This window comes from Channa argus, chromosome 15 (genome assembly GCF_033026475.1).
Source record: "Channa argus isolate prfri chromosome 15, Channa argus male v1.0, whole genome shotgun sequence".
NCBI lineage: Eukaryota > Metazoa > Chordata > Actinopteri > Anabantiformes > Channidae > Channa > Channa argus.
Window position 1 is genome coordinate 23,311,761 of NC_090211.1, and position 17,903 is coordinate 23,329,663.

A 17,903-nucleotide genomic window follows, 5' to 3' on the forward strand; every position below is an offset into this window, starting at 1 on the left:
AGTCATACTACCAGGGATCAGTGACTCTCCAAGAAATTATGCCATGTACAATTAACTGTTTCCACCACTTCACTGTGAAAATCTAATGTGTAAGAATTTCTGACTTTCAAGCACCAATGCTCACAAACAACGATGCCAAAGTAGACAATTTCATCTTCATTTAGTTATCAGTATTTGTCTGTTATGATAAAATAGCTATAAGTTTCCATTTGCCAAAACACATGAACCATGCAAATAAATTAAAATGTGCAGATCTAAATACACAGACTGTTACTGCACTGAGAATCAGAGGTGCCCATCACCTGGTGAAGACAGAAAAAGGTAAGGAGCATCTTTAAAGTTTGAGCTTTTTAAAATAGTAATATCTGACATATCTCATGTTTAGAATAAGAGGTTCAGAGTATTTTATTAGTCAGCTTTTATTTACACAGTTTTGGACTTTTCATACATGTTGACAATTCACCGTGCTTCCTATCAGCATAAAACAACTATTATTATATATAGCATTAGAAAGTCAAATAATGCAACCGCAAGGGGGCACAAGCCAGTGTCTTCTTGTGCCAGTCCCAAGTCTGGATAAATGCAGAGGGTTGTGGCAGGAAGGGCATCCGACGTAAAACACATGCCAAATCAAACATGCGAATCGTGACAAAGACTTCCATACCGGATCGGTCGGGGCCCGGGTTAACAACGACCGCCACCGGTGCTGTTGACCTACAGGGTACCGGTGGAAATTGGACTACTGTTGGTCGAAGACGAAGAAGAAGAGGAGGAAGGAGTGTTCGTAGGCAGAGAGAGAAGAGGAAAGCTAAGAATGTAGGACTGACAGTAGGGACTTTGAATGTTGGTACTATGACAGGGAAGGCTAGGGAGTTGATCGACATGATGCAGAGAAGGAAGGTGGACATACTGTGTGTCCAGGAGACCAGGTGGAAAGGTAGCAAGGCTAGAAGCTTAGGAGCAGGGTTCAAGTTGTTTTACCATGGGTCAGATAGGAAGAGAAATGGAGTAGGATTTATATTGAAAGAGGATTTTGTGAGGAATGTTTTAGAGGTGAAAAGAGTATCAGACAGGTTGATGAGTCTGAAGCTGGAAGTTGAAGGGGTGATGTTCAATGTTGTGAGTGGTTATGCCCCACAGGTAGGATGTGAGTTAGAAGAGAAGGAGAAATTCTGGAGTGAGTTAGATGAAGTGATGCAGAGCATCCCCAGAGGTGAGAGAGTTGTCATTGGTGCAGATTTCAATGGGCATGTAGGTGAAGGGAACAGAGGTGATGAGACTGTTATGGGCAGGTTTGGTGTTCAGGACAGGAACGCAGAAGGTCAGATGGTGGTTGACTTTGCAAAGAGGATGGAAATGGCTGTAGTAAACACTTTCTTTCAGAAGAGGCAGGAACATAGGGTGACGTACAAGAGCGAAGGGAGAAGCACTCAGGTAGACTACATCTTGTGTAGACGTTGTAATCTGAAAGAGGTCAGTCACTGTAAAGCATTGGTAGGGGAGAGTGTAGCCAGACAACACAGGATGGTGGTGTGTAAAATGAGGCTGGTGGTGAGGAAGATAAGGAGGACTAAGGCAGAGCAGAGGACGAAGTGGTGGAAGTTGAAAAAGGAAGAATGTCGTTTAGTTTTCAGGGAGGAGCTGAGACAGACTCTGGGTGGTTTGGAGGTGCTTCCAGATGACTGGACTACTACAGCTAATTTGATCAGGGAGACAGGTAGGAGGGTACTCGGTGTGTCATCTGGAAAGAGGAAAGCGGACAAGGAGACTTGGTGGTGGAACGAGGAAGTTCAGGAGTGTATACAGAGAAAGAGGTTAGCTAAGAAGAAGTGGGACACTGAGAGGACTGAAGAGAGTAGACAGGAGTACAGGGAGATACAGCGTAAGGTGAAGATAGAGGTGGCAAAGGCCAAACAAAGAGCATATGAGGACTTGTATGCTAGGTTGGACACTAAAGAGGGAGAGGTGGATTTGTACAGGTTGGCCAGACAAAGAGATAGAGATGGAAAGGATGTGCAGCAGGTTAGGGTGATTAAAGATAAGGATGGAATGTATTGACAGGTGCCAGGAGTGTGATGGGAAGATGGAAGGAGTACTTTGAAGAGTTGATGAATGAGGAAAATGAAAGGGAACGAAGAGTAGAAGAAGTGACTGGTGTGGAGCAGGAAGTAGCAAAGATTAGTAAAAGTGAAGTGAGGAGGACATTGAAGAGGATGAAGAGCAGAAAGGCAGTTGGTCCTGATGACATACCTGTGGAGGTATGGAAGTGTCTAGGAGAGGTGGCAGTAGAGTTTTTGACTAGTTTGTTTAACAAGATCTTGGAGAGTGAGAGGATGCCAGAGGACTGGAGGAAAAGTGTACTGGTACCAATTTTTAAGAACAAGGGAGATGTGCAGAGCTGTGGCAACTACAGAGGAATAAAGCTGATGAGTCACACAATGAAGTTGTGGGAAAGAGTAGTGGAAGCTCGGCTAAGGGCAGAGGTGAACATTTGTGAGCAGCAATATGGTTTCATGCCTAGAAAGAGTACAACAGATGCAGTATTTGCTTTGAGGACACTGATGGAGAAGTACAGAGAGGGTCATAGGGAGTTGAATTGTGTCTTCGTAGATTTAGAAGAAGCGTATGACAGGGTGCCGAGAGAGGAGCTGTGGTATTGTATGAGGACGTCTGGAGTGGCAGAGAAGTATGTTAGAGTGGTGCAGGACATGTATGAGAGCTTTAAGACAGTGGTGAGGTGTGCTGTAGGTGTGACAAAGGAGTTCAAGGTGGAGGTGGGTCTGCATCAAGGATCGGCTTTGAGCCCCTTCTTGTTTGCTCTGGTGATGGACAGACTGACAGATGAGGTTAGACAAGAATCTCCCTGGACTATGATGTTTGCAGATGACATTGTTATTTGTAGTGAGAGCAGGGAGCAGGTGGAGGAAAATCTAGAGAGGTGGAGGTCTGCTCTGGAAAACAGAGGAATGAAGCTAAGCCGCAGCAAGACAGAATACATGTGTGTCAATGAGAGGGACCCAGGTGGAATGGTGAGGTTACAGGGAGCAGAGGTGAAGAAGGTGCAGGACTTTAAGTACTTAGTGTCAACGGTTCAGAGCAACGGTGAGTGTGGAAAAGAGGTGAAGAGGCGAGTGCAGGCAGGTTGGAACGGGTGGAGAAAAGTGTCAGGTGTGTTGTGTGATAAAAGAGTATCAGCGAGAATGAAAGGAAAGGTGTTCAAGACGGTGGTGAGACCAGCAATGTTGTTCGGCTTAGAGACTGTTGCACTGAAGAAAAGACAGGAGGCAGAGCTGGAGGTAGCAGAGCTTAAGATGTTGAGGTTCTCTTTGGGAGTGACGAGGATGGACAGGATCAGGAATGAGTATCAGAGGGACAGCTCATGTTAGATGTTTTGGAGATAAAGTCAGAGAGGCCAGATTGAGGTGGTTTGGACATGTTCAGAGGAGAAACTGTGAATATATCGGTAGAAGGATGCTGAGGTTGGATCTGCCAGGCAGGAGGTCTAGAGGAAGACCAAAGAGGAGATTTATGGATGTAGTGAGGGAGGACATGAAGTTAGTTGGTGTGAGTGAAGAGGATGCAGAGGATAGAGTTAGATGGAGGCACATGATTCGCTGTGGCGACCCCTGAAAGGGAGCAGCCGAAAGGAAAAGAAGAAGAAGCATTAGAAAGTCAAATCTAATTAAATTAACATCACTTGATGTCAAAGGTAAACTGTGGTATTAACCGTACTAAGGTGAGAATATTTCTGTTGTTCGGTGGCATTTAAATAAAAATGACTGAGTTCAATCTGCTCCACAACAACCTCTGTTGTTTGAGCCTCGAATCGTCTAAGGAACAAACTTTTTTCTAGGAAGAAACCTCAGAAATAGCAACAGAGTTGATTGGGGTGGGCAGTGTTTGAGTCCACCAGCATCGCACACCAGACTGTCACTTTTCTGCACAGTCGGAGCCTGGAGACTCCACAACATCACTGGTCTGGAAACTGTCCCCACTGGTCTGTGTTTTGGGAGGTTGTGGCTATGGGTGTTTGCCTGACTTGTGTATTATTCTTTATTCTATTTTGAATAGTCTATTATTATTAGCCTTTATTCTCAGAGTGCCTTTTCCCATGTACCACATTGTCTCGTGTATATTTGCATGTCTTACATTTTATGTTGTGTGTATTAGCTACTGCAACAAAAACAGCAAAATCAGATTTCAGATAGGACCAGAGGGTTAGAGAGCTAAACCCAGAGTGAAGAGACAGTCAGACAAAGAGAGAGATGTGCCTCAAATTTACAAAGAGCAGAGAGACATGGTGATTTTTTCCCTCTGCGGGTTATTTCAAATGTCTGCAGCCGTCACTGCCAGGCACAGATAGAAGAAATTTTGGGACTGTGAAGGATAGATGAAGAAAAGTGGTTTCATTAGTGAAGGTATACCACTGGCAAATACCCAGAAAAGGCCACACCGCTGTAGAGTACAGAGACTAATGTTTAGCTAGTGGTGTCAGGTTTTTAACTGATCTTAATGAACAGTGATAAACAGGGTTTAGTGTCTGAAAACAATGTTCTATTTTGTAACAACATCATAATCAAGAAGTCGTAAGAAGATGACAGCAACAAATCTAGTTCTTCCAACACAAAGTACAGCTACTTCGAAACATGATGCATGTTGGTGGAAACATAAGCCAAAGTGAAAATGCAGTGCATTAAAAATACAATGGCACTTACTGTAAGATCATGGATGGATGGAAACTACATGTTGTGCATTTTGTGTTTATGGATTATTAAAAAATGTTTGTCATCACTCTTCTTTCCTGATGTTTGTAGTGTGGGAGACAAATCAGAACTAAACCGTGATCTGTGAACAGTTCATCATGAATGGGACCGTGGTGATAATGATGGTCTTATCAGGTCAGTGTGAGTCTGTCTTACATTAAACATTCTCAGGACTTAAGTTTTATTTGTGGTCCTGCATTCAACCTATGCAAACGACACACTTCAGCCTGTCAGAGCTGCCTACACAAGTGTGTGTGTGTGTGTTTGTGTCACCCTGCAGTCACACTGCAAAACCTGCAGTTAGCTATGGGGTTTCTGCGTATGGAGTTTTTTGGTGTGTGTGTTCTACAAACAATAGTAACTGAAAGTAAGTGGACAATGTTGAGCTGGAGATAACAGATGTTGAACAGCAGGTCCTTTAAAAAAATGACTGCAAGGCACTAAAGATGATGGATGAGACAGTCCACTGGACCGACTGATGTTGAAAGACCGAGCTGAAGTGTGTCCACTCGTTTTAGTTACATTTCTGGAGGGGTGCACAATTGGCTACATACAACCTAAATGAGATCTGGCATAGATTAAATGCATGATCATCAAATCAAACTTTATTATTGTGCCATTATTTCCGTCACGGAGAAGCACATTTTGTCCAAAAACAAACACTACACATACTACATATTACTGGGTGCATTAAAATAATTCTCATTGTCATTTCCTCAGGACTGTGCTTTATACCTTCCTGTTTTCTTCATTTATACTATCTTTTATCTGATGGGAAAACCTGGACTGAAGCTCAGAGCTACTGCAGGTCCAAGTACACTGACCTGGCCACTGTGCAGAATGACCAACAACTGGCTGAGCTCAATCAGTTTATAGGCAGTGATTACTATAGCTGGATTGGACTCCATTCTGAAAGTGAAACTTGGAGATGGTCCCTGGAAAACAAGAATTACTATGTTGGAGGAGAGGCTGATTTCAGGATGTGGACTGCTGGTGCTCCCTTTCTAAATCAGATTTACAACAAAGTCTGTGTGTTAATCAGAACAAGTGGTAAATGGGAAGATGCAGACTGCAGTAACACATTGCCCTTCATCTGCTACAATGGTAAGTCTCTGGTTATCCACAAATAATGCAGTGAGCAACATATAGGCATTTGCTAGTTTAACTTCATAGGAATGTGTTGGAAAATTTTGAACTTTGACAGTGAGGCTGCTGAGTGTGCAAAATTTTTAGCTCATTCCATCTACTGTTAAGGGATGGAGGAGATGTGCTCAGTAAAGCTTAGTTGGTCGTAATGACAATTCATCCCAACCAGTGCCTTGAATATGGTTTCCATTGGCTACACTTGGAAGCACCCTCACTTAGAAACAAAACTAATTTGTGTGCTCAGTAAAATTCTCGGTAATTACAAGCCTGAAAATAAAAACAACAGAACAAACATCCCAAACTATCTACCTAGAGTTATTTAAAAAAAAAAAAGATTAATCAGCAGACTAAAGAGAAATGATGCAAAATTAAGAAGATATATTCTTTAGGAATCAGAAATTGTTTGTATATCTCATCGTAATCAAGTTCAGGATGACTGAATGCATCCTCTTTAAACATTTTCAGGCACTGCAGGAACACTGAACCATTCATTGAGCCTCATCTTTGTGAATGAGCCTAAAAGCTGGACTGAGGCTCAGAAATACTGCAGGCAACACCACACTGACCTGGCCAGTGTGAGGAACCAGGCTGAGAACGATCAGATGAAGTTGATGATCCACAACCAAACCACATGGATTGGGCTCTACAGAGACTTGTGGAAGTGGTCAGATGGGAGCTCATACTCAGTCAATAACTGGTACTCTGGAGGTGCACCTAGTGCTACAGCAACAAACATCTGTGTGGTTTCATACTTTGGCAAATGGAAAAACCTTGACTGTAATACTAAACACGACATTGCATGTTTCCTAGGTGAGTTCTGATCTGTACATTACAGCTTGTTATTTAGCAGTTCAACATGCATCAATAACTATGTGATTGGTTACCCGATTACCCCCCATCTGAACAGCGAAAGCGGGTGCTTTTTTGAAGCTTTTCTACTTTCTAATATAATTTTGTTCCAGACACAGGTACAGAGGCAATAATTTATAAAAGACTGAATATGACGCAGTAACATATTTAGACTGTCCCTGGGCAAGACAATGAACCCCTAACAGCCCATTCCCCTCCCCAGCAGTGCAGTGCTGGTCCAAGCCCAGTAGAAATTGAGGAGGGTTATGTCAGGAAGGGCATCCGGCTTAAAAACTGTGCCAAATCAACATGCAGACAATGATCCGCTGTGGCGACCCTGAACTCACGGGATAAGCCGAAAGAACAAAAAAAAAAAAAAAGTGTCTCTGTTGAAGCACCATGATGGTCTTGTGGTTAAAGCAGAGCACTTGTATCTCAGAGATAACTGCTTCAAACCTCAATATGATTTATTTAATTTATTACTCCATCTCAGAACCATATCACCCAGGTAAATTTACCAGGTCTTAGCCATTACAGGTCAATCACAACCCTGGAGCACTATGCACTATTTAAAGAAAATTCTGAAAGCAGCATTTTCTGTCTGTTACAGTTAAAATCTGTGATCCACATTTCCAACAAAGGTTCAGGCTAAACGAGAAATATCTAGTGGCCCCGAAAGTAACGACTGTGAATCAACATTAAGCAGCAAGCTAATTAGCTTATGTTCTTTTGATCTGAGTATTTGTTGCTTAGAAGAGATGGAAACAAATAGGTTTAAGCCACAGTTTTTTGGACATTCAGGTGTTAGTCACATTACCTAAAGCTATGACCCTTCTAATGTTTCACATTTTCATTTGTGCAACATGAAAAGATTAAAGATTTACTCACTTTAAAACAAACAGCTGAGACGAGGAAGCAGGTGGTAAAGATGGTGGTGGAGAAAAAGGACTCCTCTGTGGACATAGAGGAGCTGAAAGAAGACATCCTACAGCAGGTAATGATGATCCTGATGTCTAAAGATTTTTGGGAACTCAAATTAGAGCAGTGTTCTCTAGTGGCTGTATTACAGAAACTTTCTAGTGTCACACTGTGAAATCTAAAGGCTGTGGTTGCTCTTTACAAAGAACTAAATGTCAACAAGAGGACCCTGTTCATCGAGAGGGTTATGGAGAAGCCTAACAAGGAGTTGTAGATGGATGACAAAACACTTGTTAACTGATACAGATACACAGGTCATGAACCTACAGTTGGCCCAGTAAGACAAGAGGGTCCTCCCAGTTGTGGTGCAACTGACAAATGGACTTTTTGCTAAAGTGACTTGGACGGCACAGAAAATTATGTGACTCTGCTGATATGATATTTAACTAAGCTGGTAAGAGCAATAAGCAAATCAACTACTTGTTACATTTTGTTTCTATTTTGTTTTGCACACCAGCATGTTTGTGGTCATTTAGGAAAATCTAGGGCCACTAATATTGTACTTACTGGGTACAACCAGGCTTAAACAAAATGCAGGGAGATACAGGAGCATCTTTAGCCCAGAAGAGCAGGCGGTACATATCAAACTGACAAGAGGCCAGATCTTTCAACAGTCCATGAACATAACACAGTAAGGTAGAGTCACCTTTATTGGCCATGTACGCTAACACATACTAGGAAATGTCTTGGGAATTAGTAGCTGTCAAGGACCAGTTAAAAAGAGACACACAATATAGGAATAGCATAAAGAAGACAGACCTAGGTATGATGAGGCAACACAATATTTGGCAATATGTGAGAAGAACAGTTGTACAGAGGTGAGAGGATAACTGTTTGCAGCTCCCAGTAAAACATGCTGGAGGGTCTGTCAGGGTTTGGGGCTGCACTTTTGGCAGATGTGATATTGTCAAAACTGATGGGAACCTGAATACTGATTCCAGCATAGTAACAATCCCAAACCTACTGTTAATGCACTGACATTATATTCTGTTCAGGGATACATCACCTGTATATATCTTTAGCTTTACAGAAATCAATTATTGATATAAAAGTATTTTAATTAACCTGTAGATTTACTGTTGTAAAAAGATAAAATATCCAGCAACTAAAGTATTTAGATATAATTTACTGGGATCACTGGTGTTTAATGCAATAAATAGGAGCTTTGAATCAGTGAACCTCTGGAATAAACTCAATTAGCTGTTTACTACACTGCTGTCAAAAAACTTTGAAGTTGGTCTTCAGAAGTAGTTGCCAGTGATGTCCCATCTTCTGTGTGTTTCTCAGCTTATGGAGAACTTTAAGAGCCAAGGCCTGGTTGGAGAAGTCAAGCTGAGATGGGTGGAGCAGCCTGATGGAAAAGTCTTCCATAAGATAAACATGAAGGAAGACACGAAGGACAGTGGTACCTTTGATTGATTTACAAATGGTTTACTTTTCTTATTCCGCCACAGGATCCTTCAGGACAAGGGTTGGGATGCAACATGTTTACAATTCTGCATTATTAAAGGTATAAAAGAAAGTGACAAACTGTACATAATGGACATTGCTTGGCAGGACACAGCAATCTAGGTCAAGATAGTCATGGTAGGCTCTTTTAGGAGACATTGGATTTTATGTATCTCTATAATAAAAAAACATTCTGTGTGTGCTTTCCAGCTCTTCAGCATTTTTCCTGCTGTTCCTATTTGATTATTGAAATACAGTGGAAAAACTGCTTCACAGTCACATTCTCACCTAGACAGTTTATATGAGGCAAACCAGCACAGGGAGATACTTACCTAATACTTACTTTTACAATTCGTGTACTTTATATTTGTTATTAAGTTTTGTGCTTTTAAATACACATTTAAATTGTGGTCTTCTAATGAACTGGATAACTTGTGTCCAGATGATCTATGTAATATTTCTAAAGCAGGACTGGTATTTTTATTTGAAAAAAAAAGTCTTTTATTGAAGATCAGAAAAATAAAAGGAAACGTAAAAATATAAATGAGCTTGTGTGTCTTAGTCTGCATGATGATCTGCTGCCATCTATTGGTCACTTCCAGATCTCTGACAGTTAAAGGGAGTTTTTCTTCTCCACTGTTATATATATTTATAGACCTCATTCTGTAAAGTGCCTTGAGATGACTTTATTGTGAATTGGTGCTATATAAATAAAGTTGAATTCAGTATTTATAATATATGTGTCAGTCAATGTTGTCCTGCAGATTAAAATCACTGCATCTCTCTAACCCAGTACATAGTAAAAAACATGGTGTACAACAAAGACTGACACAGAGGGACAGGGATAAGCTGCTGAACCTTTAGGAAACACTGATCCCAGGTCACTCCTTCCTCACATTACTAAACCATAGGACAAAAAGGCCAAAGATAAAAAATAAAGTTATGGACTTTTAATGAATAATTTTGAAACACATATATAAACAGAATAATTTATTTCTACTTTTAGATTTTTTTTTAATATATATGACACATCCTTCAGAAAAGTGTTTGAAATTAATTCAAAGCAAAACAAACCAAAGCAAAGCAAACCTGAATTGAAGACCAGCTTCAAGGTTTAAAGATAATCTGAGGAAAACTATGACAATACAAGTTAAATAACAATTCAATAACAGGAAAGAAGAAAAAACTGACAAAGATGAAATCTTAAAAACAGAATATTTTCACTCTGCAAGCAGATAATGTACAGTGGTTATTAGAGTTTGCCATGGAAAACAGCAGCTTCCTGCTGTGGACTGAAATGAAAACTTTATTGGTTCATCACTAACACAGACACCTGAACATAATCAGTTTTTTTTCTCACTTCAATTCAATTCAATTCAACTTTATTCATATAGCGCCAAATCACAACAAAGTCATCTTAGGGCACTTTACAGAATAAAGTCAAGATTATAAAGATGTATAAAGAGAACCCAGCAATTCCCCCTGGAGCAAGCCATAGGCAACAGTGGAGAGGAAAAACTCCCTTTAACGGAAGAAACCTCCAGCAGAACCAGGCTCAGGGTGGACGGCCATCTGCCTCGACCAGTTGGGGTGAGTGGAAAGGGGGGAGAGAAAAGAACAGAGCAACAAAAAGCAACAACAAAACATCGGGCAGATTGGTAGGACCAGTAGCTGCACGCTGGAAGACACACAGCTTCAAAGCCGGGGGACACCTGCAGAAAGGGACAGAGAGAGGGGGACAGAGGAGGACAGAGACAACTACGGGAGAGAACACACAGAGTTAATGACATACAGTGGTGACAATTGTGGGGTGAGAGGAGAGGAGAGATGGTCAAGAGGAGGAAAGGAGCTCAGTGCATCGGGGGTGGGTCCCCCAGCAGTCTAAGCCTATGGCAGCATAACTATAACGAACTATATGCTTTATTAAAAAGGAATGCAACCGCAAGGGGGCACAAGCCAGTGTCTTCTTGTGCCAGTCCCAAGTCTGGATAAATGCAGAGGGTTGTGGCAGGAAGGGCATCCGATGTAAAACACATGCCAAATCAAACATGCGAATCGTGAAAAAGACTTCCATACCGGATTGGTCGGGGCCCGGGTTAACAACGACCGCCACCGGTGCTGTTGACCTACAGGGTACCGGTGGAAATTGGACTACTGTTGGTCGAAGACGAAGAAGAAGAGGAGGAAGGTGTGTTCGTAGGCAGAGAGAGAAGAGGAAAGCTAAGAATGTAGGACTGACAGTAGGGACTTTGAATGTTGGTACTATGACAGGGAAGGCTAGGGAGTTGATCGACATGATGCAGAGAAGGAAGGTGGACATACTGTGTGTCCAGGAGACCAGGTGGAAAGGCAGCAAGGCTAAAAGCTTAGGAGCAGGGTTTAAGTTGTTTTACCATGGGTCAGATAGGAAGAGAAATGGAGTAGGATTTATATTGAAAGAGGATTTTGTGAGGAATGTTTTAGAGGTGAAAAGAGTATCAGACAGGTTGATGAGTCTGAAGCTGGAAGTTGAAGGGGTGATGTTCAATGTTGTGAGTGGTTATGCCCCACAGGTAGGATGTGAGTTAGAAGAGAAGGAGAAATTCTGGAGTGAGTTAGATGAAGTGATGCAGAGCATCCCCAGAGGTGAGAGAGTTGTCATTGGTGCAGATTTCAATGGGCATGTAGGTGAAGGGAACAGAGGTGATGAGACTGTTATGGGCAGGTTTGGTGTTCAGGACAGGAACGCAGAAGGTCAGATGGTGGTTGACTTTGCAAAGAGGATGGAAATGGCTGTAGTAAACACTTTCTTTCAGAAGAGGCAGGAACATAGGGTGACGTACAAGAGCGAAGGGTGAAGCACTCAGGTAGACTACATCTTGTGTAGACGTTGTAATCTGAAAGAGGTCAGTCACTGTAAAGCATTGGTAGGGGAGAGTGTAGCCAGACAACACAGGATGGTGGTGTGTAAAATGAGGCTGGTGGTGAGGAAGATAAGGAGGACTAAGGCAGAGCAGAGGACGAAGTGGTGGAAGTTGAAAAAGGAAGAATGTCGTTTAGTTTTCAGGGAGGAGCTGAGACAGACTCTGGGTGGTTTGGAGGTGCTTCCAGATGACTGGACTACTACAGCTAATTTGATCAGGGAGACAGGTAGGAGGGTACTCGGTGTGTCATCTGGAAAGAGGAAAGCGGACAAGGAGACTTGGTGGTGGAACGAGGAAGTTCAGGAGTGTATACAGAGAAAGAGGTTAGCTAAGAAGAAGTGGGACACTGAGAGGACTGAAGAGAGTAGACAGGAGTACAGGGAGATACAGCGTAAGGTGAAGATAGAGGTGGCAAAGGCCAAACAAAGAGCATATGAGGACTTGTATGCTAGGTTGGACACTAAAGAGGGAGAGGTGGATTTGTACAGGTTGGCCAGACAAAGAGATAGAGATGGAAAGGATGTGCAGCAGGTTAGGGTGATTAAAGATAAGGATGGAAATGTATTGACAGGTGCCAGGAGTGTGATGGGAAGATGGAAGGAGTACTTTGAAGAGTTGATGAACGAGGAAAATGAAAGGGAACGAAGAGTAGAAGAGGTGACTGTTATGGAGCAGGAAGTAGCAAAGATTAGTAAGAGTGAAGTGAGGAGGACATTGAAGAGGATGAAGAGCGGAAAGGCAGTTGGTCCTGATGACATACCTGTGGAGGTATGGAAGTGTCTAGGAGAGGTGGCAGTAGGGTTTTTGACTAGTTTGTTTAACAAGATCTTGGAGAGTGAGAGAATGCCAGAGGACTGGAGGAAAAGTGTACTGGTACCAATTTTTAAGAACAAGGGAGATGTGCAGAGCTGTGGCAACTACAGAGGAATAAAGCTGATGAGTCACACAATGAAGTTGTGGGAAAGAGTAGTGGAAGCTCGGCTAAGGGCAGAGGTGAGTATTTGTGAGCAGCAATAAGGTTTCATGCCTAGAAAGAGTACAACAGATGCAGTATTTGCTTTGAGGACGCTGATGGAAAAGTACAGAGAGGGTCATAGGGAGTTGCATTGTGTCTTCGTAGATTTAGAAAAAGCGTATGACAGGGTGCCGAGAGAGGAGCTGTGGTATTGTATGAGGACGTCTGGAGTGGCAGAGAAGTATGTTAGAGTGGTGCAGGACATGTATGAGAGCTGTAAGACAGTGGTGAGGTGTGCTGTAGGTGTGACAGAGGAGTTCAAGGTGGAGGTGGGTCTGCATCAAGGATCGGCTTTGAGCCCCTTCTTGTTTGCTCTGGTGATGGACAGACTGACAGATGAGGTTAGACAAGAATCTCCCTGGACTGTGATGTTTGCAGATGACATTGTTATTTGTAGTGAGAGCAGGGAGCAGGTGGAGGAAAATCTAGAGAGGTGGAGGTCTGCTCTGGAAAACAGAGGAATGAAGCTTAGCCGCAGCAAGACAGAATACATGTGTGTCAATGAGAGGGACCCAGGTGGAATGGTGAGGTTACAGGGAGCAGAGGTGAAGAAGGTGCAGGACTTTAAGTATTTAGGGTCAACGGTTCAGAGCAACGGTGAGTGTGGAAAAGAGGTGAAGAGGCGAGTGCAGGCAGGTTGGAACGGGTGGAGAAAAGTGTCAGGTGTGTTGTGTGATAAAAGAGTATCAGCGAGAATGAAAGGAAAGGTGTTCAAGACGGTGGTGAGACCAGCAATGTTGTTCGGCTTAGAGACAGTGGCACTGAAGAAAAGACAGGAGGCAGAGCTGGAGGTAGCAGAGCTTAAGATGTTGAGGTTCTCTTTGGGAGTGACGAGGATGGACAGGATCAGGAATGAGTACATCAGAGGGACAGCTCATGTTAGATGTTTTGGAGATAAAGTCAGAGAGGCCAGATTGAGGTGGTTTGGACATGTTCAGAGGAGAAACTGTGAATATATCGGTAGAAGGATGCTGAGGTTGGAGCTGCCGGGCAGGAGGTCTAGAGGAAGGCCAAAGAGGAGATTTATGGATGTAATGAGGGAGGACATGAAGTTAGTTGGTGTGACTGAAGAGGATGCAGAGGATAGAGTTAGATGGAGGCACATGATTCGCTGTGGCGACCCCTGAAAGGGAGCAGCCGAAAGGAAAAGAAGAATGCTTTATTAAAAAGGAAGGTTTTAAGCCTAGACTTAAAAGTAGAGAGGGTGTCTGCTTCCCGAATCTGAACTGGAAGCTGGTTCCACAAGGGAGGAGCTTGATAGCTAAAGGCTCTACCTCCCATTCTACCTTTGGAAATTCTGGGAACCACAAGTAGGCCTGCATTCTGAGAGCGAAGTGGTCTACTGGGATGATATGGTGCTATGAGATCTTCTATATATGATGGAGTCTGACCATTCACAGCTTTATATGTAAGAAGCAGGGTTTTAAATTCTATTCTAAATGTAATGGGAAGTCAATGGAGAGAAGCTAGTGAAGGTGAAATATGATCTCTCTTGCTAGTTCCAGTCAGCACTCTTGCTGCAGAATTTTGGATTAATTGCAGGCTCTTTAGGGAGTTACTGGGGCAATTACAGTAGTCCAACAGTAGTCCAATCTAGAAGTAACAAATGCATGGACCAGTTTTTCAGCATCACTTTGAGACAGGATGCTCCTAATTTTGGCAATGTTCCGTAGGTGGAAGAAGGCTGTTCTAGAGATTTGTTTTATATGTGAGTTAAAAGACAGATCCTGATCAAAAATAACTCCAAGGTTCCTTGCAGTAGTACTGGAGGCCAGACTTATGCCATCTAGAGTAACAATATGGTTGGACATCATATCAGTTTTGTCTGAGTTTAAAAGTAAAAACATCCAGGCCTTTATGTCTTGTAGGCATGCTTGAAGCTTTATTAACTGATTATTTTCATCTGGTTCCATAGATAAATATAGCTGGGTATCATCAGCATAACAGTGGAAATTTATGAAGTGTTTTCTAATTATGTTGCCTAAAGGAGACATATATAAAGTAAAAAGTATTGGTCCTAACACAGAGCCTTGTGGAACTCCATAGCTAACCTTTGTGTGCATGGAGGATTCATCATTCACATGAACAAATTGAAATCTATCAGACAGATAAGATTTAAACCAACGTAGTGCAGTTCCTTTAATCCCAATTTCATGTTCCAGTCTCTGTAATAAAATTTTATGATCAATGGTATCAAATGCTGCACTAAGATCTAACAGAACAAGTATAGAGATTAGCCCATTATCTGAGGCCATGAGAAGATCGTTGGTGACTTTTACCAGTGCTGTTTCTGTACTATGATGAACTCTAAATCCTGACTGAAAGTCTTCATGCAAATTATTCCTATGAAGGTGATTACATAATTGTTTTGCAACTACTTTTTCAATTATTTTAGAAATAAAGGGGAAATTAGATATTATTATTACACCTACCTTATAGGCCTGTGGTACATAGCCTGTTTCTAAAGATAGACTGATGATATCTAATATGAACGTATCTATTAAGGGTAAAGCTTCCTTGAGCAGCTTAGTTGGAATAGGGTCTAGCAGACAGGTTGTTGGTTTAGATGAGGTAATAATTGAAGTTAGCTCAGAGAGATCTATGGGTAAAAAGCAGTCTAACAGGGAGTGGGGCTTTATCGATGACTGTAGCACTGCTGTACATGAAGATCTATCTGTAATTTTTGGGGGGAGGATCTGGTGAATTCTTTCTCTAATAGCTACAATTTTATTCATAAAGAAGGTCATGAAGTCATTGCTGCTCAAAGTTAAGGGAATAGTAGGCTCAACAGAACTATGGCTCTTAGTCAGCCTGGCTACTGTGCTGAACAGAAACCGGGGGTTGTTCTTGTTTTTTCTTCTATTAATGATGAATAATATGCTGTTCTGGCATCACGGAGAGCTTTTTTGTACATTTTGAAACTTTTTTTCCAGGCTAAATGAGATTCTTCTAAATTTCTGGAACGCCAGTTCCTTTCTAACTTTTGTGTTGCCTGTTTTAAGGTGCGTGTTTGTGAACTATACCATGGAGATTGCCTCTTCTGGTTTACTGCCTTCTTTTTCAGAGGGGCAACACTATCGAGTATTGTATGTAGTGAGGCTGCAGAATTGTCAACAAGATAATCTACTTGTGCAGAAGTAACATTAAGGAGACTACTTTCCATTGTATTAACATATGGTGAAGCAAATGATGAAGAAATAATTTCTTTAAATTTGTTGACAGCTTTTTCACTTAAGCATCTGCTATAGTGGAATTTTTCCCTAACTGCTATATAGTCTGTTATTGTAAATTCAAATGTTATTAAAAAATGGTCAGACAGAAGAGAGTTGTGACGAAATATGTTTAAATTATCCGCTTCAATTCCATACCTAAGGACAAGGTCTAACGTGTGACAAAAACATTGAGTGGGTTTATTTACATTTTGGGAAAAAGCAATTGAATCTAATAATGAATTATACGCAGTGCTCAGGCAGTTACTGTCAGCATCTACGTGAATGTTAAAGTCACCCATTATAAAGACTTTATCTGTACTAAGCACTAAATCAGATAGAAAATCAGAAAATTCAATCAAAAACTCTGAATAAGGGACTGGAGGACGGTACACGATAACAAATAATAGTGGTTTTTGAGTTTTACAGTTTGGGTGTGAAAGGCTAAGAGTAAGGCTCTCAAATGAGTTATAACTATGTTTAGGTCTAGGAATTATTGATAAGCTAGAATGGAAGATTGCTGCAACTCCTCCACCTCGGCCTGTGCTTCTAGGAACATGATAATTAATATGACTTAGGGGGGTTGACTCATTTAAACTGACATATTCTTCCTGCTGCAACCAAGTTTTAGTAAGACAAAATAAATCGAATTGATGATCGCTTATTAAGTCATTTACTAACAGAGATTTAGAAGAGAGAGCTCTGATATTTAATAGTCCACATTTAATAGTTTTGGGGTTTTGTTCTGTAAGAGGAGTAGTCTTAACTTTTATTAGATTATCATGATCATCTCCTCTTGTTGTCATATTTAGTTTATGTAATTTAGGTCGGGGAACAGACACAGTCTCTATAGGTATGTGGGAGTTGTGGGGGGGTGACGGTTGTAAGGACACTGCAGAGAGGCGTGTAGGACTGGATCTCTGCATCCTAGGCTCAACTCTGGATTGTCATTCTTTTGGTTGTCTAATAAAACCAGCCATATTTCTGGATAAGAAAGCTGCACCATCTAAAGTAGGATGGATGCCATCTCTCCTAATCAGCCTAGGTTTCTCCCAAAAACGTTTCCAATTGTCTATGTAGCCCACATCGTTTGCTGGACACCACCTAGACAGCCAGCGGTTGAATGACGACATGCGGTTGTACATGTCGTCACTGGTCAGATTTGGCAGGGGAACAGAGAAAATTACGGAGTCCGACATTGTTTTTGCAAAGTTACACACCGATTCAACATTCATTTAAGTGACCTCCGATTTGGGTAATCGGGCGCCATTAACTCCCACGTGAATAATAATCTTACTGTATGTACGTTTATCTTTAGCCAGGAGTTTCAAATATGATTCAACGTCGCCCGCTCTGGCCCCAGGAAGACATTTGACTACGGTCTCTAACTTCACGTTTCTGACTATAGAGCTGCCAATTACCAAAGTTGGTTTCTCAGCGGGTGTGTCGCTGAGTGGGGAAAATCGATTAGAAACGTGAACCGACTGGGGGTGAACCTCGGGCGTCTGTTTAGCATTAGATCTCTTACGACCCATCACCCAGCCGGACTGGCTTCCCGGCTGCTCGTGAACTGCCGGGGGACAGCTAGCAG

The 17,903-nt window shown here is 41.9% G+C and overlaps 1 protein-coding gene across 1 annotated transcript; it reads left to right on the top strand.

The window, feature by feature from the left end:
* Positions 1 to 4,812: 4,812 nt before the first annotated feature.
* LOC137100473 (lymphocyte antigen 75-like) lies at positions 4,813 to 9,832 on the top strand. The gene is made up of 5 exons (XM_067478313.1): positions 4,813 to 4,898; positions 5,484 to 5,867; positions 6,375 to 6,719; positions 7,661 to 7,752; positions 9,024 to 9,832. Exons 1-5 carry the CDS (start codon positions 4,862 to 4,864, stop codon positions 9,153 to 9,155), a joined length of 990 nt encoding a protein of 329 aa, XP_067334414.1. The 5' UTR covers positions 4,813 to 4,861; the 3' UTR covers positions 9,156 to 9,832.
* Positions 9,833 to 17,903: the final 8,071 nt, after the last annotated feature.